The sequence below is a fragment of the Oncorhynchus kisutch genome, unplaced genomic scaffold (genome assembly GCF_002021735.2).
Source record: "Oncorhynchus kisutch isolate 150728-3 unplaced genomic scaffold, Okis_V2 Okis02a-Okis13b_hom, whole genome shotgun sequence".
Taxonomy (NCBI): Eukaryota; Metazoa; Chordata; class Actinopteri; order Salmoniformes; family Salmonidae; genus Oncorhynchus; species Oncorhynchus kisutch.
In genome coordinates, this window is record NW_022261979.1 from 1,581,089 (window position 1) to 1,605,963 (window position 24,875).

General features: G+C 43.8%; 2 protein-coding genes across 12 annotated transcripts in view; one reads left to right on the forward strand and one right to left on the reverse strand.

Moving 5' to 3' along the window:
* ptk2ab (protein tyrosine kinase 2ab) overlaps positions 1-24,875 on the reverse strand; it is a 143,500-nt gene that overhangs the window by 51,992 nt on the left and 66,633 nt on the right. For all 8 annotated transcript variants that reach the window (XR_004206617.1, XM_031811737.1, XM_031811733.1 and 5 more), the window contains 6 exons: positions 10,339-10,479; positions 10,046-10,123; positions 9,746-9,853; positions 9,003-9,120; positions 7,555-7,597; positions 4,974-5,035 (listed from right to left, as the gene is read on the reverse strand). Coding sequence is in view for 7 of the 8 variants with exons in the window: in XM_031811737.1 (XP_031667597.1) it covers positions 4,974-5,035; positions 7,555-7,597; positions 9,003-9,120; positions 9,746-9,853; positions 10,046-10,123; positions 10,339-10,479 (550 nt within the window). In the remaining variant the exon portion in view is untranslated. The remainder of the gene's footprint in view (positions 1-4,973; positions 5,036-7,554; positions 7,598-9,002; positions 9,121-9,745; positions 9,854-10,045; positions 10,124-10,338; positions 10,480-24,875) is intronic.
* LOC116359237 (cytochrome P450 2F3-like) lies at positions 18,514-23,614 on the forward strand. Of its 4 annotated transcripts, XM_031811746.1 has the most exons (3): positions 18,514-18,719; positions 19,908-20,032; positions 21,558-23,614. In XM_031811746.1, exons 2-3 carry the CDS (start codon positions 19,997-19,999, stop codon positions 23,043-23,045), a joined length of 1,524 nt encoding a protein of 507 aa, XP_031667606.1. In that variant the 5' UTR covers positions 18,514-18,719; positions 19,908-19,996; the 3' UTR covers positions 23,046-23,614. The 4 variants fall into 4 exon arrangements, with proteins under 4 accessions (XP_031667606.1, XP_031667605.1, XP_031667607.1 ...); XM_031811745.1 differs by lacking the exon at positions 19,908-20,032; XM_031811747.1 differs by lacking the exon at positions 19,908-20,032 and having other exon boundaries at positions 18,526-18,630.

The following is a 24,875-nucleotide window of genomic DNA, read 5'->3' on the forward strand; positions in this document are numbered from 1 at the left end:
CTGACCATACTAAATAAAGACAAAACATAGACAACCCACCCAACTCACGCCCTGACCATACTAAATAAAGACAAAACATAGACAACCCACCCAACTCACGCCCTGACCATACTAAATAAAGACAAAACATAGACAACCCACCCAACTCACGCCCTGACCATACTAAATAAAGACAAAACATAGAATACCCACCCAACTCACGCCCTGACCATACTAAATAAACACAAAACATAGAATACCCACCCAACTCACGCCCTGACCATACTAAATAAAGACAAAACATAGACAACCCACCCAACTCACGCCCTGACCATACTAAATAAAGACAAAACATAGAATACCCACCCAACTCCCGCCCTGACCATACTAAATAAAGACAAAACATAGACAACCCACCCAACTCACGCCCTGACCATACTAAATAAAGACAAAACATAGACAACCCACCCAACTCACGCCCTGACCATACTAAATAAAGACAAAACATAGACAACCCACCCAACTCACGCCCTGACCATACTAAATAAAGACAAAACATAGACAACCCACCCAACTCCCGCCCTGACCATACTAAATAAAGACAAAACATAGACAACCCACCCAACTCACGCCCTGACCATACTAAATAAAGACAAAACATAGACAACCCACCCAACTCACGCCCTGACCATACTAAATAAACACAAAACATAGACAACCCACCCAACTCACGCCCTGACCATACTAAATAAAGACAAAACATAGACAACCCACCCAACTCACGCCCTGACCATACTAAATAAAGACAAAACATAGACAACCCACCCAACTCACGCCCTGACCATACTAAATAAAGACAAAACATAGAATACCCACCCAACTCCCGCCCTGACCATACTAAATAAAGACAAAACATAGACAACCCACCCAACTCACGCCCTGACCATACTAAATAAAGACAAAACATAGACAACCCACCCAACTCCCGCCCTGACCATACTAAATAAAGACAAAACATAGACAACCCACCCAACTCCCGCCCTGACCATACTAAATAAAGACAAAACATAGACAACCCACCCAACTCCCGCCCTGACCATACTAAATAAAGACAAAACATAGACAACCCACCCAACTCACGCCCTGACCATACTAAATAAACACAAAACATAGACAACCCACCCAACTCACGCCCTGACCATACTAAATAAACACAAAACATAGAATACCCACCCAACTCACGCCCTGACCATACTAAATAAAGACAAAACATAGAATACCCACCCAACTCACGCCCTGACCATACTAAATAAAGACAAAACATAGAATACCCACCCAACTCACGCCCTGACCATACTAAATAAAGACAAAACATAGACAACCCACCCAACTCACGCCCTGACCATACTAAATAAAGACAAAACATAGACAACCCACCCAACTCACGCCCTGACCATACTAAATAAAGACAAAACATAGACAACCCACCCAACTCACGCCCTGACCATACTAAATAAAGACAAAACATAGGAAAATAAAGGTCCGAACGTGACACATCTAAACATTCTGCATCAGAACTATATCAACTGAACCTTGCACAACCTTATCGTGTTATAATGACAAGGTAATGACAGAGAATAAGAGAGTTATACAACATGACAATACATTTAACTACAGTGATGCCTGAGCATATCTAGCAAGGGTCTTCAGAACCTTATTCCCTATGTAGTGCACTACTTTCAACTAGGGTCCAAAGTAGTGCACTATATACGGAATAGGGTGCCGTTATATAGGGAATAGGGTGCCACAACAAGACTTCTCCCCAGTACCATCATGATCATATGGGGGGACTCGAGTTTCACACAAGCATCCCTCTATTCGTTCTGAGTGTGCTGTGTCAATGGGACCATATGCACACAGGCCTGTCTGTCCCCTGCTCCACCCTGCTCCTCCCTGCTCCATCCACCCTCTCAATCAGCTCTTTATCTGACACTCACCCAGTAGTCATTAACATTCTACTGTGATGTGGGCAGGAGACTGGGGGAAGAGCTCTGTGACATTTAAACTGGAGAGATAGGAAGGAGAGGACACACACACACACAGTCTTGCACAGCTACAGTAACATTGTGGGGACACACAATTCAGTACCATTCAAAATCCTATTTCCCCTAACCCCTAACCCTAACCCCTAACCCCTGGGGTGGCAGGTAGCCTAGTGGTTAGAGCATTGGACTAGTTACCAAAAGGTTGCTGGATCGAATCCCCTGGCTGACAAGGTAAAAATATGTCGTTCTGCCCCTGAACAAGGCCACTGTTCCCCCGATTTTTATTTATTTATTTTACCTTTATTTAACTAGGCAAGTCAGTTAAGAACAAACTCTTATTTTCAATGACGGCCTAGGAACAGTGGGGTAACTGCCTGTTTAGGGGCAGAACGACAGATTTGTACCTTGTCAGCTCGGGGTTTTGAACTTGCAACCTTCCGGTTACTAGTCCAACGCTCTAACCACTAGGCTACCCTGCCGCCCCGATAGGGCATCATTGTAAATAAGAATTTGTTCTTAACTGACTTGCCTAGTTAAATAAATGTTAAAAAAAGATATATTATAATAATCCGTACATTACCCTTAACCCAAAAACCGAACCTTAACACTAGCTCCTAACCCTTAAAGTAATTCTAACACTAAGTTTAATCTTAACCCTAAACCTCCTAGAAATAGCATTTGACCTTGTGGAGACTAACAATATGCCCCCAGTTGTTCAAATGTTTGTTTGTTTACTATGAGTTAAATAGTTAAACACGTCCACACACACACAGGCCTGTGCCCACTGACACAGTGTTGAGTTGATAGATGAGGTGCTGTGGGGTGAGGATGTATTGCCAGAGCCAGACAGTACTTGGCTGGCTGGTGAAATGTAACCTTGGGTGTAATTTGTGCCATTGGCCTGGTCCTGATGGTTGATTCATAGTGATGTTTTACAGAGCCGTCTGATAACAGACTGATGGTTGATTCATAGTGATGTTGTACAGAGCCGTCTGATAACAGACTGATGGTTGATTCATAGTGATGTTTTACAGAGCCGTCTGATAACAGACTGATGGTTGATTCATAGTGATGTTTTACAGAGCCGTCTGATAACAGACTGATGGTTGATTCATAGTGATGTTTTACAGAGCCGTCTGATAACAGACTGATGATTGATTCATAGTGATGTTTTACAGGTGCCATCTGATAACAGACTGATGGTTGATTCATAGTGATGTTTTACAGAGCCGTCTGATAACAGACTGATGGTTGATTCATAGTGATGTTTTACAGAGCCGTCTGATAACAGACTGATGGTTGATTCATAGTGATGTTTTACAGAGCCGTCTGATAACAGACTGATGGTTGATTCATAGTGATGTTTTACAGAGCCGTCTGATAACAGACTGATGGTTGATTCATAGTGATGTTTTACAGAGCCGTCTGATAACAGACTGATGGTTGATTCATAGTGATGTTTTACAGAGCCGTCTGATAACAGACTGATGGTTGATTCATAGTGATGTTTTACAGAGCCGTCTGATAACAGACTGATGGTTGATTCATAGTGATGTTTTACAGAGCCGTCTGATAACAGACTGATGGTTGATTCATAGTGATGTTGTACAGAGCCGTCTGATAACAGACTGATGGTTGATTCATAGTGATGTTTTATAGAGCCGTCTGATAACAGACTGATGGTTGATTCATAGTGATGTTTTACAGAGCCGTCTGATAACAGACTGATGGTTGATTCATAGTGATGTTTTACAGAGCCGTCTGATAACAGACCGATGGTTGATTCATAGTGATGTTGTACAGAGCCGTCTGATAACAGACTGATGGTTGATTCATAGTGATGTTTTACAGAGCCATCTGATAACAGACCGATGGTTGATTCATAGTGATGTTTTACAGAGCTGTCTGATAACAGACTGATGGTTGATTCATAGTGATGTTTTACAGAGCCGTCTGATAACAGACTGATGATTGATTCATAGTGATGTTTTACAGAGCCGTCTGATAACAGACTGATGATTGATTCATAGTGATGTTTTACAGAGCTGTCTGATAACAGACTGATGGTTGATTCATAGTGATGTTGTACAGAGCCGTCTGATAACAGACTGATGGTTGATTCATAGTGATGTTTTACAGGTGCCAATAAATTAACCCCCCCCCCAAAAAAAAAATGTGAACCTAAATCTAGGCCAGACTGCACCAATATATCAGCTAGATCACCAACAAACCACATCACCGGATCCCTATGGAACCTGGTAAAAAATAGTGCCCTGTAAAGGGGATAGGGTCCCATTTGGGACTCAACCTAGGCATCGCCAGATAGGACCAGAAGACTATAACCTGTAATGTAGCTTGTATGGTGCTTCAACAGCCCACTAGGATGTGGTGAACATTGTGTAGGAAGAGGGAGCCATATGTACTTTCACTATTCTACTCATACTATGTGTTCTGCTCCACCGGAGCATCAGAGTGCTCATATCAAAGTACATGTCAGACATCTAGCTGACTGATGGGCTGTCAATCATCACAAGTATTCTACTGACATCTCTGCATCCTGTCTGTCACCACTGCATGCGCTAATAAACCAGTCAATTATGGGATAGTTAACATGGCAGATACTCATTTCAGTAAAGGCTTCTGTGTGGAAAACTGTTTTGTTACCATGGCAAAGCCCAACAAGACAACGTATCAACAGCTTCACAGTCCCAGGACAATACCAAACCTCATCTGACCCCAAACCTCTTCTGACCCCAAACCTCTTCTGACCCCAAACCTCTTCTGAACCCAAACCTCTTCTGACCCCAAACCTCTTCTGACCTCAAACCTCTTCTGACCCCAAACCTCTTCTGACCCCAAACCTCATCTGACCCCAAACCTCATCCGACCCCAAACCTCATCCGACCCCAAACCCAGGAGACGTGAAAAGAGAGAGTGAGAAGGTCCTACCTGAGACACATGCAACCCTTGTCCGGACCCCCCCATCCAGACGCTTCTCATGGTTGGAGACTCTGTGGAATACAGGTTTGAACAGATGAGTGCTGTACATTTCCCTGTGAAAGGATGGTTTCTCCAGTCACCAGACAACAGAACAGAAAGACAGACTGGCCTGTCCACACTGTGGCACTATGACTGGGCTCTGTTAGACAGTTCCAGGACCATTCCATTCACTGGCAGGGCATGTTTGGCAGGGGTGCTGCTGGGGGATCCCGATAAGTAGGCCCATCAGTACTTCCAATAGGATATGGTTAAAGGGTTGGGGGGTCAGAGGGGCGGGGACTCAAAACAGGGTCAGAGAAATTCCTCATGATTCTGCCAAAAAGAAGCGGTAGGAGGGGAGCAAGGCTTGTGTTGGTTTTCAGAGCACCTGACTGAAACATGATATGCTGCCTGGAAGAAACTTTCCAGATGAGAGAGGAGAGATAGAGAGGAGAGATAGAGAGAGGAGAGATAGAGAGGAGAGATAGAGAGAGGAGAGATAGAGAGGAGAGAGATAGAGAGGAGAGATATAGAGAGATAGAGAGGAGAGAGATAGAGAGGAGAGATAGAGAGGAGAGAGAGAGGAGATAGAGAGGAGAGAGATAGAGAGGAGAGATAGAGAGGAGAGAGAGAGAGGAGAGAGAGAGAGGAGAGATAGAGAGGAGAGATATAGAGAGGAGAGATATAGAGAGGAGAGATAGAGGAGAGAGAGAGATAGAGAGAGATAGAGAGGAGATATAGAGAGAGGAGATATAGAGAGAGGAGAGATAGAGAGAGGAGAGATAGAGAGAGGAGAGATAGAGAGAGGAGATATAGAGAGGAGAGAGATAGAGAGGAGAGATATAGAGAGGAGAGAGCTAGAGAGGAGAGATATAGAGAGAGGAGATATAGAGAGAGGAGAGATAGAGGAGAGAGAGAGAGGAGAGATAGAGAGGAGATATAGAGAGAGGAGATATAGAGAGAGGAGAGATAGAGAGGAGAGATATAGAGAGAGGAGAGATAGAGAGAGGAGAGATAGAGAGGAGAGATAGAGAGAGGAGAGAGAGAGGAGAGAGATAGAGAGATAGAGAGGAGAGAGATAGAGAGAGGAGATATAGAGAGAGGAGAGATAGAGATGAGAGATAGAGAGAGGAGATATAGAGAAGAGAGATATAGAGAGGAGAGATAGAGAGAGGAGATATAGAGAGGAGAGATATAGAGAGGAGAGATATAGAGAGGAGAGATATAGAGAGGAGAGATAGAGGAGAGGAGAGATAGAGAGGAGAGATAGAGAGAGGAGATATAGAGAGGAGAGATAGAGAGGAGATATAGAGAGGAGAGATAGAGAGAGGAGATATAGAGAGAGGAGAGATAGAGAGAGGAGAGATAGAGAGGAGAGATAGAGAGGAGAGATAGAGAGAGGAGATATAGAGAGGAGAGATAGAGAGGAGATATAGAGAGGAGAGATAGAGAGGAGAGATAGAGAGGAGAGATATAGAGGAGAGATAGAGAGGAGAGAGAGAGAGGAGATATAGAGAGGAGAGATATAGAGAGGAGAGATAGAGGAGAGAGAGAGAGGAGAGATAGAGAGGAGAGATAGAGATAGAGAGAGGAGAGATAGAGAGGAGAGAGATAGAGAGAGGAGAGATAGAGAGGAGAGAGATAGAGAGGAGAGATAGAGAGGAGAGAGATAGAGAGGAGAGATAGAGAGGAGAGAGAGAGGAGATGGAGAGGAGAGAGATAGAGAGGAGAGATAGAGAGGAGAGAGAGAGAGGAGATATAGAGAGGAGAGATAGAGAGGAGAGATAGAGAGGAGAGATATAGAGAGGAGAGATATAGAGAGGAGAGATATAGAGAGGAGAGATAGAGGAGAGAGAGAGAGGAGAGATAGAGAGGAGAGAGAGATAGAGAGGAGAGAGATAGAGAGGAGAGATAGAGAGGAGAGAGAGAGAGAGAGAGAGAGAGGAGAGAGAGACAAGAGATAGAAGAAAGAGAGAAGAGATAGGAGAGAGAGATATAGAGGATAGAGAGAGAAGAGATAGAAGAGATAGGAGAGAGATATAGAGGAGAGAGAGATAGAGGATAGAGAGAGAAGAGATAGGAGAGAGAGAAGAGATAGAAGATAGAGGAGAAAGAGAGAAGAGATAGGAGAAAGAGAGAAGAGATAGGAGAGAGAGATACAGAGGAGAGAGAGATATAGAGGAGAGAGAGAGAAGAGATAGGAGAGAGAGAAGAGATAGAAGATAGAGGAGAAAGAGAGAAGAGATAGGAGAAAGAGAGAAGAGATAGGAGAGAGAGATATAGAGGAGAGAGAGAGAAGAGATAGGAGAGAGAGAAGAGATAGGAGAAAGAGAGAAGAGATAGGAGAGAGAGATATAGAGGAGAGAGAGATATAGAGGAGAGAGAGATAGAGGATAGAGAGAGAAGAGATAGGAGAGAGAGAAGAGATAGAAGATAGAGGAGAAAGAGAGAAGAGATAGGAGAAAGAGAGAAGCGATAGGAGAGAGAGATATAGAGGAGAGAGAGATATAGAGGAGAGAGAGATAGAGGATAGAGAGAGACATGTACTTACTTCGGGGTGGACTTTGGGATGGAAGGTAGCGCTCTCTCTCCCTCTGTTGGTGATTGTTAAAGGGAGTTAGATGTCGGGTTAGCTGTACAGTTACAGCCCATCAACAGGATCCATTCTAATGCCCACAGTCACACATTCATCATTATTAATATCATTTCATAATATGAGACATCAAATATGTAACATTCTTTCATTTATGAGCCTAAAGCAGAGAAGAGTCTTACTGGAAAAACATTATGCCAATTACAACATTATTACCACACCTATAATCTGAAATGAAAATCAGTTACAAAACATATGAAGTCGTGGATGAATGTGGGCTCACTTACTGACGAATGGATATGTTTCATATGATTATGTTTTACCTTTTGGGTTTGCTTTTCGTGTATCGCGTAATTGATGTGAATATAGACGTGTATTGTGTAATTGATGTGTAAACAGATGTGCATCGTGTAATTGATGTGTATACAGATGTGCATCGTGTAATTGATGTGAATATAGATGTGTATTTGGCAATTGATGTGTATATAGATGTGCATTGTGTAATTGATGTGTATTTAGTAATTGATGTGTATATAGATGTGTATTTGGCAATTGATGTGTATAAAGATGTGTATTGTGTAATTGATGTGTATATAGATGGGTATTGTGTAATTGATGTGTATATAGATGTGTATTGTGTAATTGATGTGTATTTGGTAATTGATGTGTATAAAGATGTGTATTGTGTAATTGGTGTGTATATAGATGTGTATTGTGTAATTGATGTGTATTGTGTAATTGATGTGTATAAAGATGTGTATTGTGTAATTGGTGTGTATATAGATGTGTATTGTGTAATCGATGTGTATATAGATGTGTATTGTGCAATTGATGTGTATATAGATGTGTATTGTGTAATTCATGTGTGTATAGCTGGGTATTGTGTAATTTATGTGAATATAGATGTGTATTGTGTAATTGATGTGAATATAGATGTGTATTGTGTAATTGATGTGAATATAGATGTGTATTGTGTAATTGATGTGTATGTAGATGTGTATTTGGTAATTGATGTGAATATAGACGTGTATTGATGTGTTTGACAGGTCGTCATTGTAAATAACAATGTGTTCTTCATGGACACACCTGTATAAGTAAAGGTCAAATAAATCCTATTACATCGATCACTCTGTGAGCCTACAATCCAGCCTCAGTGCAGTGGAGTCTGGAGCTCTTTCCACCACTGCTCTAACACAGTCATGTCCATTGTCCACAGTACACAACACAGCAGCATGTCAGTCTGTACTTCCACTGCATAGAGAAAAGGGGAACGTCTGCTCACTGTTTTTCAGACGTTCCCTCTTTCTCTGTGTCGGCCTTGTTGTTATCCAGATCCTGTTGTTATTGTGGGTGTGTGTAAAACCCCTCCACTCAGTGTAAAGGTGTCAGCAGCAGTGTTAGCGTACCCTTTTGAACGCGGACGATGAAGGACTGGGAGACTCCGTTGACCAGGCGACAGTATCCATCTATCAGGTCCGCCATGTTCTCTGCCGTGTTCAGAGACGCTGTGGTCACCGTCAGAGGCTGCAGACACACCCAGATACACAGACAGACAGTCAAACAGACACAGTCAGACAGACAGTCAGTCAGACAGACAGTCAGACAGACAGTCAGACAGACAGTCACAGACAGACAGACAGACAGACAGACAGACAGACAGACAGACAGACAGACACAGACAGACAGACAGACAGACAGACAGACAGACAGACAGACAGACAGACACAGACAGTCAATCAGACAGACAGACAGACAGACAGACAGAGTTAGACAGACAGACAGAGTCAGACAGACACCATTAGAGAGTCAGACAGACACAGACAGACAGACAGACACAGTTAGACAACAAAGAGGCTTCATCAGCAGGGCTACCTCCTCCAGCTGAGACCTCCAGTTAGGACAAAGCACAGCACATCAAAGGAGAGAAGTGAGAGGACAAACACACACACACAGTCCATCGAAGAACCCATGCAGGGAGGAGTATGTTTTGCTAGTATCAGGGGTGGAGAATCCCTTAGTGGTCATTCAAGTGTTTACTGCTCAGAGTTCCTCATCTGTCAACCAGCCACAGTGCTGGAAATAACTTCACTGAGGCCACTGCAGGGCATGTTACTGAACTCATACATGCTCACACACACACACACGGTACCTCAGGGGCTCCAGCCACATTGAGCAGCAGCATCCCCTGGCGCACCTTGTCCTCCGTGCTGGAGTACTGGATGGTCTGTACCTGGGTGAAGTTGGCCAGATGTGTCGGCTGAACACAGACAGAACAGAAAGCACAGAACGAAACATCCATGGTGGTTATCATCTTCCTGGCTAGCCTGAACGTCACTGAACGACTGAATAAGACCTGGATTGGGTAGGAAATGTAATTGTACAAAATGTACAGAAGAATGTGAATAAAAGGTGAATAAAGGAAAGGTTTGATAACTCAGCAGTAACTCACAGTAGAGCCTTTGTCTGTCAGGTAGCTGATGCCCTCCTCAGGTCCAATGGCAAGCTCCACAGAGATAATCCAACTGGACTAGAATACAGAGAGATGGACACAGAGACAGACAGACAGACAGATGAAAGAAGCAACAGTGTTTGATATGCCCAGCAGGTGTCACTGTGAAACACGTCATGAAGGCTACTGAGCTGAGCGCTTCCTATCTGGAACCCTGCCAGCCAGGGTTTCCCTGAGGACAGCCAACCGTTATCACAGTGGGATAGTGAAGCGTCTATCACTAGCCTACTTACCCCAAGGGCACATTTAAAACATTCTTTGTCGAATCTGTAAATGGGAGACAGGATCTCAAAGAACTTGTGAATGCTCTGTTCATCGTTTAGGTTGGCAAATTGTTTGAAGGTCTGCTGGATGAGTTTTCTTAGTGGTTTAGCCTTGGAGAGTGGAGAGAGAGAGATACAAAGGGTAAGGACTCCTACATGTCTTGGTAAGAAGAAAGTTACTAACAACAAATAAAGACTGAGGGTAGGAAAAATTGAACATCCTTATCAATTATAAGGCTACACCTACAAATAGTGATTACCAAAACAACTAAATGATCATACAGTACGTGGTTGGATTGACTCTCAACACAAAGTCTACTCTGAGCATTATTATTCCTTAGAAGAGTCATTCCTCAGCATCCTATCAGATGACTCATAGACACATCCACACCAGGAGTCTCTGACACCACAGCTCAATAATGAGTCATGACAATAAGATCATCTGCATCCTGTGAAAGCAGAAACTCTATCTGTCTCTGCACCTTCTCCTCCCATCACTCTCACTAATTACAAGCATTCCAAAGAAAAATCACAAACAAATCACAAATCTATCCTTTGAAATTCAAAAAGTGGAAAAGATAAATTGCTGAATCTAATCTGATTTTCTAGGATGACGACACTTCATTTGATCCTTGAAAGCATTTACACGAATCTGAAATGGTTAAAAAAACAAGATGTTCTAATTATGCAAATATTAACTTGGAGGAGCATCAATTATGAACCGCCTAAATGGATAACAACAATTAAGGTAATTAGTCACATGATGGGTTCTGGGATCCTGTATGAGTGCTCTCCTGTGCACATCTCTACACAACAAATTCATCTCTGTCAGTCTGCTCAATTAGTGTACAAAGCCTACTGAGTGAACCATACATTTTCAGTTGCACCTCGGTATCATTCATGGTGTTTCATAAATCAAAGCCTGATACCAGTTATTCTCAGTTACTGTGTCTTACACATACATATGTAGGATCGTAATTTGACCAGTATTGCCGAAGCTAAATAATCCTGCAGCAACAGGATTTGAACGTTTAGTCCATAATGTTGCGTGATCGGTGGAAAGGCTGTTATCTGGCCCAAATGAGGCTACATGAAAAGTGAAAAACTGTTAATATAAACGTCTGTTTTCAGAATTGAACTCTTTCCCAAAAACATACAGAAAAACTTAGTGTACTTCTCCGCTATTTAAATCTGAAATCAGAATAGAAATGTATTCTACCAACCAAATTATAGCACTGGGGGAGGCATACAGCTCACCCCAACTCATTAAACTAACCCGCTATAACAACTAACTAACCAAATTATAGCACTGGGGGAGGCATACAGCTCACCCCAACTCATTAAACTAACCCGCTATAACAACTAACTAACCAAATTATAGCACTGGGGGAGGCATACAGCTCACCCCAACTCATTAAACTAACCCGCTATAACAACTAACTAACCAAATTATAGCACTGGGGGAGGCATACAGCTCACCCCAACTCATTAAACTAACCCGCTATAACAACTAACTAACCAAATTATAGCACTGGGGGAGGCATACAGCTCACCCCAACTCATTAAACTAACCCGCTATAACAACTAACTAACCAAATTATAGCACTGGGGGAGGCATACAGCTCACCCCAACTCATTAAACTAACCCGCTATAACAACTAACTAACCAAATTATAGCACTGGGGGAGGCATACAGCTCACCCCAACTCATTAAACTAACCCGCTATAACAACTAACTAACCAAATTATAGCACTGGGGGAGGCATACAGCTCACCCCAACTCATTAAACTAACCCGCTATAACAACTAACTAACCAAATTATAGCACTGGGGGAGGCATACAGCTCACCCCAACTCATTAAACTAACCCGCTATAACAACTAACTAACCAAATTATAGCACTGGGGGAGGCATACAGCTCACCCCAACTCATTAAACTAACCCGCTATAACAACTAACTAACCAAATTATAGCACTGGGGGAGGCATACAGCTCACCCCAACTCATTAAACTAACCCGCTATAACAACTAACTAACCAAATTATAGCACTGGGGGAGGCATACAGCTCACCCCAACTCATTAAACTAACCCGCTATAACAACTAACTAACCAAATTATAGCACTGGGGGAGGCATACAGCTCACCCCAACTCATTAAACTAACCCGCTATAACAACTAACTAACCAAATTATAGCACTGGGGGAGGCATACAGCTCACCCCAACTCATTAAACTAACCCGCTATAACAACTAACTAACCAAATTATAGCACTGGGGGAGGCATACAGCTCACCCCAACTCATTAAACTAACCCGCTATAACAACTAACTAACCAAATTATAGCACTGGGGGAGGCATACAGCTCACCCCAACTCATTAAACTAACCCGCTATAACAACTAACTAACCAAATTATAGCACTGGGGGAGGCATACAGCTCACCCCAACTCATTAAACTAACCCGCTATAACAACTAACTAACCAAATTATAGCACTGGGGGAGGCATACAGCTCACCCCAACTCATTAAACTAACCCGCTATAACAACTAACTAACCAAATTATAGCACTGGGGAGGCATACAGCTCACCCCAACTCATTAAACTAACCCGCTATAACAACTAACTAACCAAATTATAGCACTGGGGGAGGCATACAGCTCACCCCAACTCATTAAACTAACCCGCTATAACAACTAACTAACCAAATTATAGCACTGGGGGAGGCATACAGCTCACCCCAACTCATTAAACTAACCCGCTATAACAACTAACTAACCAAATTATAGCACTGGGGGAGGCATACAGCTCACCCCAACTCATTAAACTAACCCGCTATAACAACTAACTAACCAAATTATAGCACTGGGGGAGGCATACAGCTCACCCCAACTCATTAAACTAACCCGCTATAACAACTAACTAACCAAATTATAGCACTGGGGGAGGCATACAGCTCACCCCAACTCATTAAACTAACCCGCTATAACAACTAACTAACCAAATTATAGCACTGGGGGAGGCATACAGCTCACCCCAACTCATTAAACTAACCCGCTATAACAACTAACTAACCAAATTATAGCACTGGGGGAGGCATACAGCTCACCCCAACTCATTAAACTAACCCGCTATAACAACTAACTAACCAAATTATAGCACTGGGGGAGGCATACAGCTCACCCCAACTCATTAAACTAACCCGCTATAACAACTAACTAACCAAATTATAGCACTGGGGGAGGCATACAGCTCACCCCAACTCATTAAACTAACCCGCTATAACAACTAACTAACCAAATTATAGCACTGGGGGAGGCATACAGCTCACCCCAACTCATTAAACTAACCCGCTATAACAACTAACTAACCAAATTATAGCACTGGGGGAGGCATACAGCTCACCCCAACTCATTAAACTAACCCGCTATAACAACTAACTAACCAAATTATAGCACTGGGGGAGGCATACAGCTCACCCCAACTCATTAAACTAACCCGCTATAACAACTAACTAACCAAATTATAGCACTGGGGGAGGCATACAGCTCACCCCAACTCATTAAACTAACCCGCTATAACAACTAACTAACCAAATTATAGCACTGGGGGAGGCATACAGCTCACCCCAACTCATTAAACTAACCCGCTATAACAACTAACTAACCAAATTATAGCGCTGGGGGAGGCATACAGCTCACCCCAACTCATTAAACTAACCCGCTATAACAACTAACTAACCAAATTATAGCACTGGGGGAGGCATACAGCTCACCCCAACTCATTAAACTAACCCGCTATAACAACTAACTAACCAAATTATAGCACTGGGGGAGGCATACAGCTCACCCCAACTCATTAAACTAACCCGCTATAACAACTAACTAACCAAATTATAGCACTGGGGGAGGCATACAGCTCACCCCAACTCATTAAACTAACCCGCTATAACAACTAACTAACCAAATTATAGCACTGGGGGAGGCATACAGCTCACCCCAACTCATTAAACTAACCCGCTATAACAACTAACTAACCAAATTATAGCACTGGGGGAGGCATACAGCTCACCCCAACTCATTAAACTAACCCGCTATAACAACTAACTAACCAAATTATAGCACTGGGGGAGGCATACAGCTCACCCCAACTCATTAAACTAACCCGCTATAACAACTAACTAACCAAATTATAGCACTGGGGGAGGCATACAGCTCACCCCAACTCATTAAACTAACCCGCTATAACAACTAACTAACCAAATTATAGCACTGGGGGAGGCATACAGCTCACCCCAACTCATTAAACTAACCCGCTATAACAACTAACTAACCAAATTATAGCACTGGGGGAGGCATACAGCTCACCCCAACTCATTAAACTAACCCGCTATAACAACTAACTAACCAAATTATAGCACTGGGGGAGGCATACAGCTCACCCCAACTCATTAAACTAACCCGCTATAACAACTAACTAACCAAATTATAGCACTGGGGGAGGCATACAGCTCACCCCAACTCATTAAACTAACCCGCTATAACAACTAACTAACCAAATTATAGCACTGGGGGAGGCATACAGCTCACCCCAACTCATTAAACTAACCCGCTATAACAACTAACTAACCAAATTATAGCACTGGGGGAGGCATACAGCTCACCCCAACTCATTAAACTAACCCGCTATAACAACTAACTAACCAAATTATAGCACTGGGGGAGGCATACAGCTCACCCCAACTCATTAAACTAACCCGCTATAACAACTAACTAACCAAATTATAGCACTGGGGGAGGCATACAGCTCACCCCAACTCATTAAACTAACCCGCTATAACAACTAACTAACCAAATTATAGCACTGGGGGAGGCATACAGCTCACCCCAACTCATTAAACTAACCCGCTATAACAACTAACTAACCAAATTATAGCACTGGGGGAGGCATACAGCTCACCCCAACTCATTAAACTAACCCGCTATAACAACTAACTAACCAAATTATAGCACTGGGGGAGGCATACAGCTCACCCCAACTCATTAAACTAACCCGCTATAACAACTAACTAACCAAATTATAGCACTGGGGGAGGCATACAGCTCACCCCAACTCATTAAACTAACCCGCTATAACAACTAACTAACCAAATTATAGCACTGGGGGAGGCATACAGCTCACCCCAACTCATTAAACTAACCCGCTATAACAACTAACTAACCAAATTATAGTACTGGGGGAGGCATACAGCTCACCCCAACTCATTAAACTAACCCGCTATAACAACTAACTAACCAAATTATAGCACTGGGGGAGGCATACAGCTCACCCCAACTCATTAAACTAACCCGCTATAACAACTAACTAACCAAATTATAGCACTGGGGGAGGCATACAGCTCACCCCAACTCATTAAACTAACCCGCTATAACAACTAACTAACCAAATTATAGCACTGGGGGAGGCATACAGCTCACCCCAACTCATTAAACTAACCCGCTATAACAACTAACTAACCAAATTATAGCACTGGGGGAGGCATACAGCTCACCCCAACTCATTAAACTAACCCGCTATAACAACTAACTAACCAAATTATAGCACTGGGGGAGGCATACAGCTCACCCCAACTCATTAAACTAACCCGCTATAACAACTAACTAACCAAATTATAGCACTGGGGGAGGCATACAGCTCACCCCAACTCATTAAACTAACCCGCTATAACAACTAACTAACCAAATTATAGCACTGGGGGAGGCATACAGCTCACCCCAACTCATTAAACTAACCCGCTATAACAACTAACTAACCAAATGATAGCACTGGGGGAGGCATACAGCTCACCCCAACTCATTAAACTAACCCGCTATAACAACTAACTAACCAAATTATAGCACTGGGGGAGGCATACAGCTCACCCCAACTCATTAAACTAACCCGCTATAACAACTAACTAACCAAATTATAGCACTGGGGGAGGCATACAGCTCACCCCAACTCATTAAACTAACCCGCTATAACAACTAACTAACCAAATTATAGCACTGGGGGAGGCATACAGCTCACCCCAACTCATTAAACTAACCCGCTATAACAACTAACTAACCAAATTATAGCACTGGGGGAGGCATACAGCTCACCCCAACTCATTAAACTAACCCGTTATAACAACTAACTAACCAAATTATAGCAGTGGGGGAGGCATACAGCTCACCCCAACTCATTAAACTAACCCACTATAACAACTAACTAACCAAATTATAGCAGTGGGGGAGGCATACAGCTCACCCCAACTCATTAAACTAACCCGCTATAATACAAAGTCAAGCTCAGCCTTCGTGTCCTCCTGGGTCACACGGTGGGGAAATACAAAGTCAAGCTCAGCCTTCGTGTCCTCCTGGGTCACACGGTGGGGAAATACAAAGCCAAGCTCAGCCTTCGTGTCCTCCTGGGTCACACGGTGGGGAAATACAAAGTCAAGCTCAGCCTTCGTGTCCTCCTGGGTCACACGTTGGGGAAATACAAAGCCAAGCTCAGCCTTCGTGTCCTCCTGGGTCACACGGTGGGGAAATACAAAGCCAAGCTCAGCCTTCGTGTCCTCCTGGGTCACACGGTGGGGAAATACAAAGTCAAGCTCAGCCTTCGTATCCTCCTGGGTCACATGGTGGGGAAATACAAAGCCAAGCTCAGCCTTCGTGTCCTCCTGGGTCACATGGTGGGGAAATACAAAGTCAAGCTCAGCCTTCGTGTCCTCCTGGGTCACACGGTGGGGAAATACAAAGCCAAGCTCAGCCTTCGTGTCCTCCTGGGTCACACGGTGGGGAAATACAAAGCCAAGCTCAGCCTTCGTGTCCGCCCTCGTGGGTTTGTTCGTAGGTGTAAAGACAGTAACATTATCAAGCTATCAACTGCATTTTTACTCATCTCCTTTTGATCAACCTTTTAGTGTTTAGTGAAGTTTATAGTTTGGTGAAGTTTTTTGCACACAATGAAAAACGTCCTAATAAGTTGGATAAGTTTGTGAGAATGAGGCGGGCGAATTGGGCGTCTAATCGTCAATCAGCAATCTTTGGGGCACATTTCATCCCTAAGAACTTCCACGGCTATCAACATAGGAAGGAGGACTTAAGCAAGGAGTTGCTTCTCAAAGTGGATTCTGTCCATACCATCAACGTGGCTCCTAAAGCCTCTCAAACAGCCAGCAGAATGGAGTATTATCACGGTCTTCGGTGAGCATGGAAGTGAACCGGGTAAGAGGTATTATCTTGGTACGTCTGTAACCTTCTCACACATCATTATTCACGATTCATTCATGATTATCCATAATCATGGTAGTATCCACATTCACGTAGCAGTGTTAAGAAACATGTATCTATTCTTCTTTACAATAAAAGTATTTACAATACTATTCATTTATATTGGGCACAAAATGATCTGAAACACAACCAAAGCAAATTGCGAAAGCATCCAACACGTTTGTAGAGACACAAGCTTGATGTAGTCATTGCATGCTAGGACTATGGGAACAAATACACAACTTTTGACTACTTTAATACACTTATAAATACATTTGTCCAAATGCTTTTGGTTCCCTAAAATGGGGGGACTATGTAGAAAAAGTGCTGTAATTTCTAAACAGTTTGATATGGATGAAAATCCTAAAGATGACAGTCTGCACTTTAACCTTATAGACATTGTATCATTTCAAATTCAAAGTGCTGGAGAACAGAGCCAAAACAACAAACAATGTGTCACTGTCCAAATACTCATCCTGAATACATCTGACCTGTTTTCCACCCTGGTCATAGGCCTATAGTCATGTCAAAATACGCAGAATTGCAGGAAATTATGTTTAAAACAGTAAACATTTCCTGGGGGAAATGTGTTTAATAAAAAATACAAATAAAAGTTTTAAAACCGAGACAGACAAAGTATTAGATATTAGTCCTTTCCACTCCTGGTCATTTCTGCACTGTCATCTGCTTTGTTAATGTTGGCCTCAGATTCTAAAAAGCAGGAAGGGATTGGGGTGAAGGTGCAATCTGTGTAAAGTATGTCAGCACGACTCAGCAGCCAATCACATCATCCGTTGTTCACTTCTGTTCCAGTACAGTAAGTTCCAACACACACCCTTATCTCTGCATCACACACACACACACACACAGTCAGGCAGGCAACAGAGACAGAGAGCAACACAGAGAGAGGGAAAACACTAAAGATAGATAGGTGGGTTAAAGAAGAAACAACAACAACGAAGATTAAGTATGTAAACACGGTTATGTGAGCTATTGGATCACTCCAATATGGTATCCTTCCGTGCCGCAGGATACATTCCGAGTAAGGATTTTCAGGTTAGTCCAGGAGTCAATTCCCATTTAATTAGAAATTCCATTAAATTCACTCCTGAAGTGGAGAATTTTTTAAAATTATTATTATTTATTTTTTTTCAGTTATGGAATTTGACTTGAATTGAAATTAGACTGTTTGGATTTTTTTTTAAATTGGAAGTGAATTATAATTCTAAAAACATTTAATCTTTGGAATTTAATATTTTACATTTCCCAGTTAATGGAATTAATGCACATAGTATCAAAATGTTCTGTGGGATTTGTATTTAATAATCTACGCTCTTAGAAAAAATGGTTCCAAAAGGGTTCTTCGGCTATCCCCGTAGGATAACCCTTTTTGGTTCCAGGTAGAACCCTGTTGGGTTGCATGTAGAGGCTCTACATGGAACCCAACAGGGTTCTACCTGGAACCAAACAGGGTTCTCCGGTTGTCCCCATAGGAGAACCCTGTGAAGAACCATTTTTGGTTCCAGGTAGAACCCTGTTGGGTTCCATGTAGAGGCTCTACATGGAACCCAACAGGGTTCTAAATGGAACCAAAAATGGTTCTTCACAGGGTTCTCCTATGGGGACAACCGGAGAACCATTTTAGGTTCTAGATAGCACCTTTTTTCCAAGAATGTATTCCTATATTTCCAGTATAGCTACTGTAGGCTGTCTGAACAGTGACATGATGAGCTTGAAAGCCTGAGGGAATTCAATTTGAATTTGTGGAATTGTTGTGGATAATATTGAATTGGGAATTCAATTCTTGGAATTTACCAAACACTGGAATTTTGAGGAATTGAATTATCTCCAAATTAAAAAACTGACCTGAATTTTGAATTGAATTGAATGTTATTTACAGGGAGAGAGAATTGAATTAGAATTGAATTTGTAGGATTGACCACAACCATGGTACTGCGGCTGCCCCCCTTAAATAGTTGCAGTCGCACCACTTCCACCTCGTGTCCTTATTCGAGGCGCACTAGATCACCGACAAAAAGGATTGGAGTAATCCAATACCTCCCATGACCATGGTTACATACTGTATGAAGGCTTTGTTATGTAGCACTATATTGGATCACTCCAATATGGTATCACAGTACCAGATATATCAGTGAACTAGTCTTTGGCCAGACAAAGAGCAAAGTCCAGTCCGGACTGAGCTCAGAGCAGTCACGGTTGCTGTGTCCCTCTGCCCCTTCCCAGATAAGCAGATACAACACCATGAACAGCCCTCCTGACCACATAGATGGGGTCAACATGTGCTAGACAGCACCCAACTGGCCGAGGCGCAAATGTCCAAGAGGGGAACTCTGAGTAGGGCCCACGAGGTAGTAACTCCTCCAAAAGAATCCACCACCACAGCAAAAGGTTAAAGGCCTGCCGACCAGCCGAAATGCTGCAGTAACAACATGAGAGTCTGTTCAGGTCGGCCCTGGCCCAGAACGCTCTCACTCTAGCAAACAAAAGCCGATAAAACCTTTTGCATTGGTTGCATCTGTGAAATGAAGTGTCCATTGCCCCAGCCGAGCACAGCACGCTGGGGGATGCCCCTAGTTAACCAGCGACTACTCAGACAGAACCCTTGTCCAGAATGAGGGGTTAGGAGGGAGGTCGACATTCCTTTCATCTGAACCCATTCAGAAATATTCAGTCAACCAGGGCTTCAACACCAGAAGACCCTGAGACATAGGCACCAGAACTGATGAGGATGAGGATGAGCAGAAAAATTCTGTAGGACAGGGAGAAAGCACATGAAGACTCAATTAGCCTAGCTATCTTAGCCAACTAGCTTCTCAAGGTTTGATGCAGTCAAGACAGGTACTACGTAATCATATTGGATGATAAACAACCTAGCTCTGACAAGCTAGAAGTTAGTCTACTAGCGCAAGTCAGTTCAGTTGGTTACTGCCTCTCCCTTCCTCCTTCTTGCTCCTGTTTCACTTGCTCACAGTACACTCACCAAAAGGCCCCTCCTCTTCCTCGCAAGGCCCCTCGCAAGGCCCGCTAAAATTAACTACAGTACCGGTTGGAATTTCATTTTTCCGCTGTATCATACCCAAAACTGAACCGTGACGCCAAAATCGCAATACGTACTGAACCGTGGGTTTAGCGAACCGTTAAACCCCTAGTAAATACTTTATATTAGTTATGTCAAGAGTCCAGTATATAAATACGCGGTGTGTATAAACACTAACAAAAAATGCAATGTACATTAGTAATTATATTAGAATGATAACATGTCAAAAGTCTAGTGAATAAATACACAGTGTGAAAACAGTATAAAAGGAGGTGTTCAGTGTTTAATGTCTCTATGCAAGGGACGGCAGCATTGGCAGTGTGTGTTTCAGATTGACTGCTGGGCTCCGCCTTCTAAGACGCAGGCCGCTGCCTGTGGACAGAGACACCTTGCCTTTTTCACAGCGAAACACCATACTGGGCATGGTAGTTTCACCCGCAGTGTAATAGAGCTGTATGTGAGTTTCTAAGGGAAAAGAGGATGGGGGTTGGAGGGGGACAACAGAGCACCCAGATGGAGAGGCTAGCTAGCTGCTCCAAGCTATTGAATAGCTGTGGGTATACGTCTGCCCTATACACTAAGTTATACAGCTCTTACCTAGCAAATCGTCTCAGGAATGCGCAGAGAAAGAGAAGAGGTGGAAGTAGTGCCGCTGCAGCTATTTAAGGGGGGGGGGGGGGGGTCAGCCGCAACATAACCCGGTACAGAGGACTAATCAGAAAATTCTTACTCTGAATGCATCTTGCCGCGCGGAAGGATACAATATTGGAGTGATGCAATATAGTACTACATAAGAAGAAGAACATTAACAAGAGACGTTGTTGTTTGTTTTGCAGGCTGGAACAATGGAGATGTGTAGTAGCGTGGTGTTGGGAGGCCTGGTGTTGTTGCTTCTACTGTGGTTGTTCAGGCTGAGGAGACAGAGACATGTCCATCTACCCCCAGGACCCTGCGCCCTGCCGCTTCTAGGCAACCTGCTTCAGATTGACAAACAGGCCCCCTTCAAGACCCTCACCAAGTGGAGTGGTGTGTATGGGCCAGTGATGACAGTGTATCTTGGGCTCCAGCGAGCCGTGGTGCTGGTGGGGTACGGGGCAGTCAAGGAGGCTCTGGTGGACCAGGCTGAGGATTTCACAGGACGAGCTCCTGTCCCCTTCCTGGTCCTTGTTACCAGGGGATACGGCCTGGCCATCAGTAATGGGGAGCGTTGGCGCCAGCTGCGTCGTTTCACCCTGACCACGCTGAGAGACTTTGGGATGGGCCGTAAGAGGATGGAGGAGTGGGTACAGGAGGAGAGCCAACACCTCATAGACAGTCTGGTCGCCACTAAAGCCGTGCCCTTCGATCCTCATCCATTCCTGAGTCGCACCGTGTCCAACGTCATCTGCTCCCTGGTGTTCGGCCAGCGCTTTGGCTATGACGATGACAACTTCCTGCACTTGCTCAACATCCTCTCAGCTGTACTGCGCTTTGGAAGCAGCCCCTGTGGACAGCTGTACAACATCTTCCCCTGGCTGATGGAACACCTGCCTGGTCGGCAGCAAGTCGTGTTCGGCCAGATGGACGAGTTGAGAGGCTTTGTGATGAAAAAGATCCATGAGCACCAGGAGACCATTGACCCAGGCAACCCTAGAGACTTCACAGACTGCTTCCTCACCAGACTCAACCAGGAGAAGGATGTGTCCTCCTCTGAGTTCCATTACGAGAACCTGGTGTCCACAGTGTTGGACCTCTTCCTTGCAGGAACAGAGACCACCAGCACCACTCTCAGATACGCCTTCATGCTGCTCCTCAAATACCCCGACATTCAGGAGCACGTTCAGCAGGAGATCGACACAGTGATTGGCCGACAGCGCGTCCCTCAAATGGAGGACAGGAAGTCCCTCCCCTTCACAGAAGCCGTCATCCACGAGGTGCAGCGCTTCCTGGACATCGCCCCATTGAACCTTCCGCACTATGCTACCAAGAATATCTCATTCAGAGGGTACACTATCCCTCAGGGCACCGTGATCCTTCCAATGCTGCACTCTGTTCTGAGAGACCAGGACCACTGGGCCACGCCCACAACCTTCAATCCCAATCACTTCCTTGATCAGAACGGAAACTTCCAGAAAAACCCTGCCTTCTTGGTTTTCTCTGCAGGTAAGCGTGCCTGTGTGGGAGAGTCTCTGGCTCGTATGGAGATCTTTCTGCTCCTGGTGTCTCTGCTGCAACATTTCTCCTTCTCCTGCCCTGGAGGACCTGACAGCATTGACCTCAGCCCAGAGTTCAGCAGTTTCACTAACGTGCCGCGTCACTACCAGCTCATCGCTACACCCCGCTGACCAGGAGGGGAATTACAGCCGAACTACAGGAGGAGTACTCAGGAGGAGGAGGAGTAGAGATGAGGGAGGTAGGGACAGCACAGGAGGTTGGTTCCCATATGTCTGATGCCATTTCATAAGCTTGTTCCAGCCATTATTATTATGAGCCGTTCTCCCCTCAGCAGCCTCCACTGAGGGACGGGTGTCTGTTTTTTGTTTTGTTTTTCATGACAATGTGATGCTTTGTGATACTTTGTGATGTGTGTTCTTTAACAACGAATGATTGGAGATTTTTCTGGTCAGTATAGGTGGATCAGGAGAAACTCAGGGTCCTGGGAGTGAAGTCCTCTTTGTCCTCGTCTTGTCGTGTCCTGTGTATATATATATTTACATTTATATTTTCATCTTTTCTTCGCATATCTTTTTTTTCTTTTTTTTTTCTGTAAAAATATAAACTTCAAAACACTCTCCTGCAACCCACCTCACCATGTAAAAAAAAAGTATTATTCACCTCAAATCTGAAATCCACAAAGAAGCGTCAGTTTACTGGCTAACGTTAATATTCAACTAACCACGTTTGGTGGTCATCAGCTATCCTTTAGCCTGAAAAGTTATCGCCAGTTTTGTACAACGCGACTCAGACCAGAGCATACCGGACCTATCCCCAGATTTCTACCGCAAGCTCTGGACATTTACACCTGGATCTTGCAGCTAGCTAGCTGCTATCCGATGTCAGTCTCGGAGCAAACATAAATTATTCCGGAGCTAGCCAGCTAAAGAGTTCCATCAGCCACTCCTGGGCTACAATCACCTATCCGGACCGGTTTTACTGCCGATGCGGAGCCCCCCGGGCCTTGACGACTGGACTAGCGACATCAAACATCTCCAATCCAAAGTTAAATCTAGAATTGGCTTCCTATTTCGTAACAAAGCATCCTTCACTCATGCTGCCAAACATACCCTCGTAAAACTGACCATCCTACCGATCCGCGACTTCGGCGATGTCATTTACAAAATAGCCTCCAATACCCTACTCAATAAATTGGATGCAGTCTATCACAGGGCCATCCGTATACTAACCACCACTGCGACCTGTACGCTCTCGTTGGCTGGCCCTCGCTTTATACTCGTCGCCAAACCCACTGGCTCCATGTCATCTACAAGACCCTGCTAGGTAAAGTCCCCCCTTATCTCAGCTCGCTGGTCACCTTAGCAGCACCCACCTGTAGCACGTGCTCCAGCAGGTATATCTCTCTGGTCACCCCCAAAACCAATTCTTCCTTTGGCCGCCTCTCCTTCCAGTTCTCTGCTGCCAATGACTGGAACGAACTACAAAAATCTCAGAAACTGGAAACACTTATCTCCCTCACTAGCTTTAAGCACCAGCTGTCAGAGCAGCTCACAGATTACAGCACCTGTACATAGCCCATCTATAATTTTGCCCAAACAACTACCTCTTCCCCTACTGTATTTATTTATTTTGCTCCTATGCACCCCGTGCTTCTACACCTGCATTGCTTGCTGTTTGGGGTTTTAGGCTGGGTTTCTGTACAGCACTTTGAGATATCAGCTGATGTAAGAAGGGCTATAAAAATAACATTTGATACAATTTGATTTGATTTGATTATTTCTACTTCGGAACATTCTTCCACTGCAAATCAACCATTCCAGTGTTTTACTTGCTATATTGTATTTACTTCTCCATCATGGCCTTTTTTTTTGCCTTTACCTCCCTTATCTCACCTCATTTGCTCACATCGTATATAGACTTATGTTTCTACTGTATTATTGACTGTATGCTTACCTGGTTAAATAAAGTTGAAACAAAATAGTGCTGAGCGATTAGTGCTT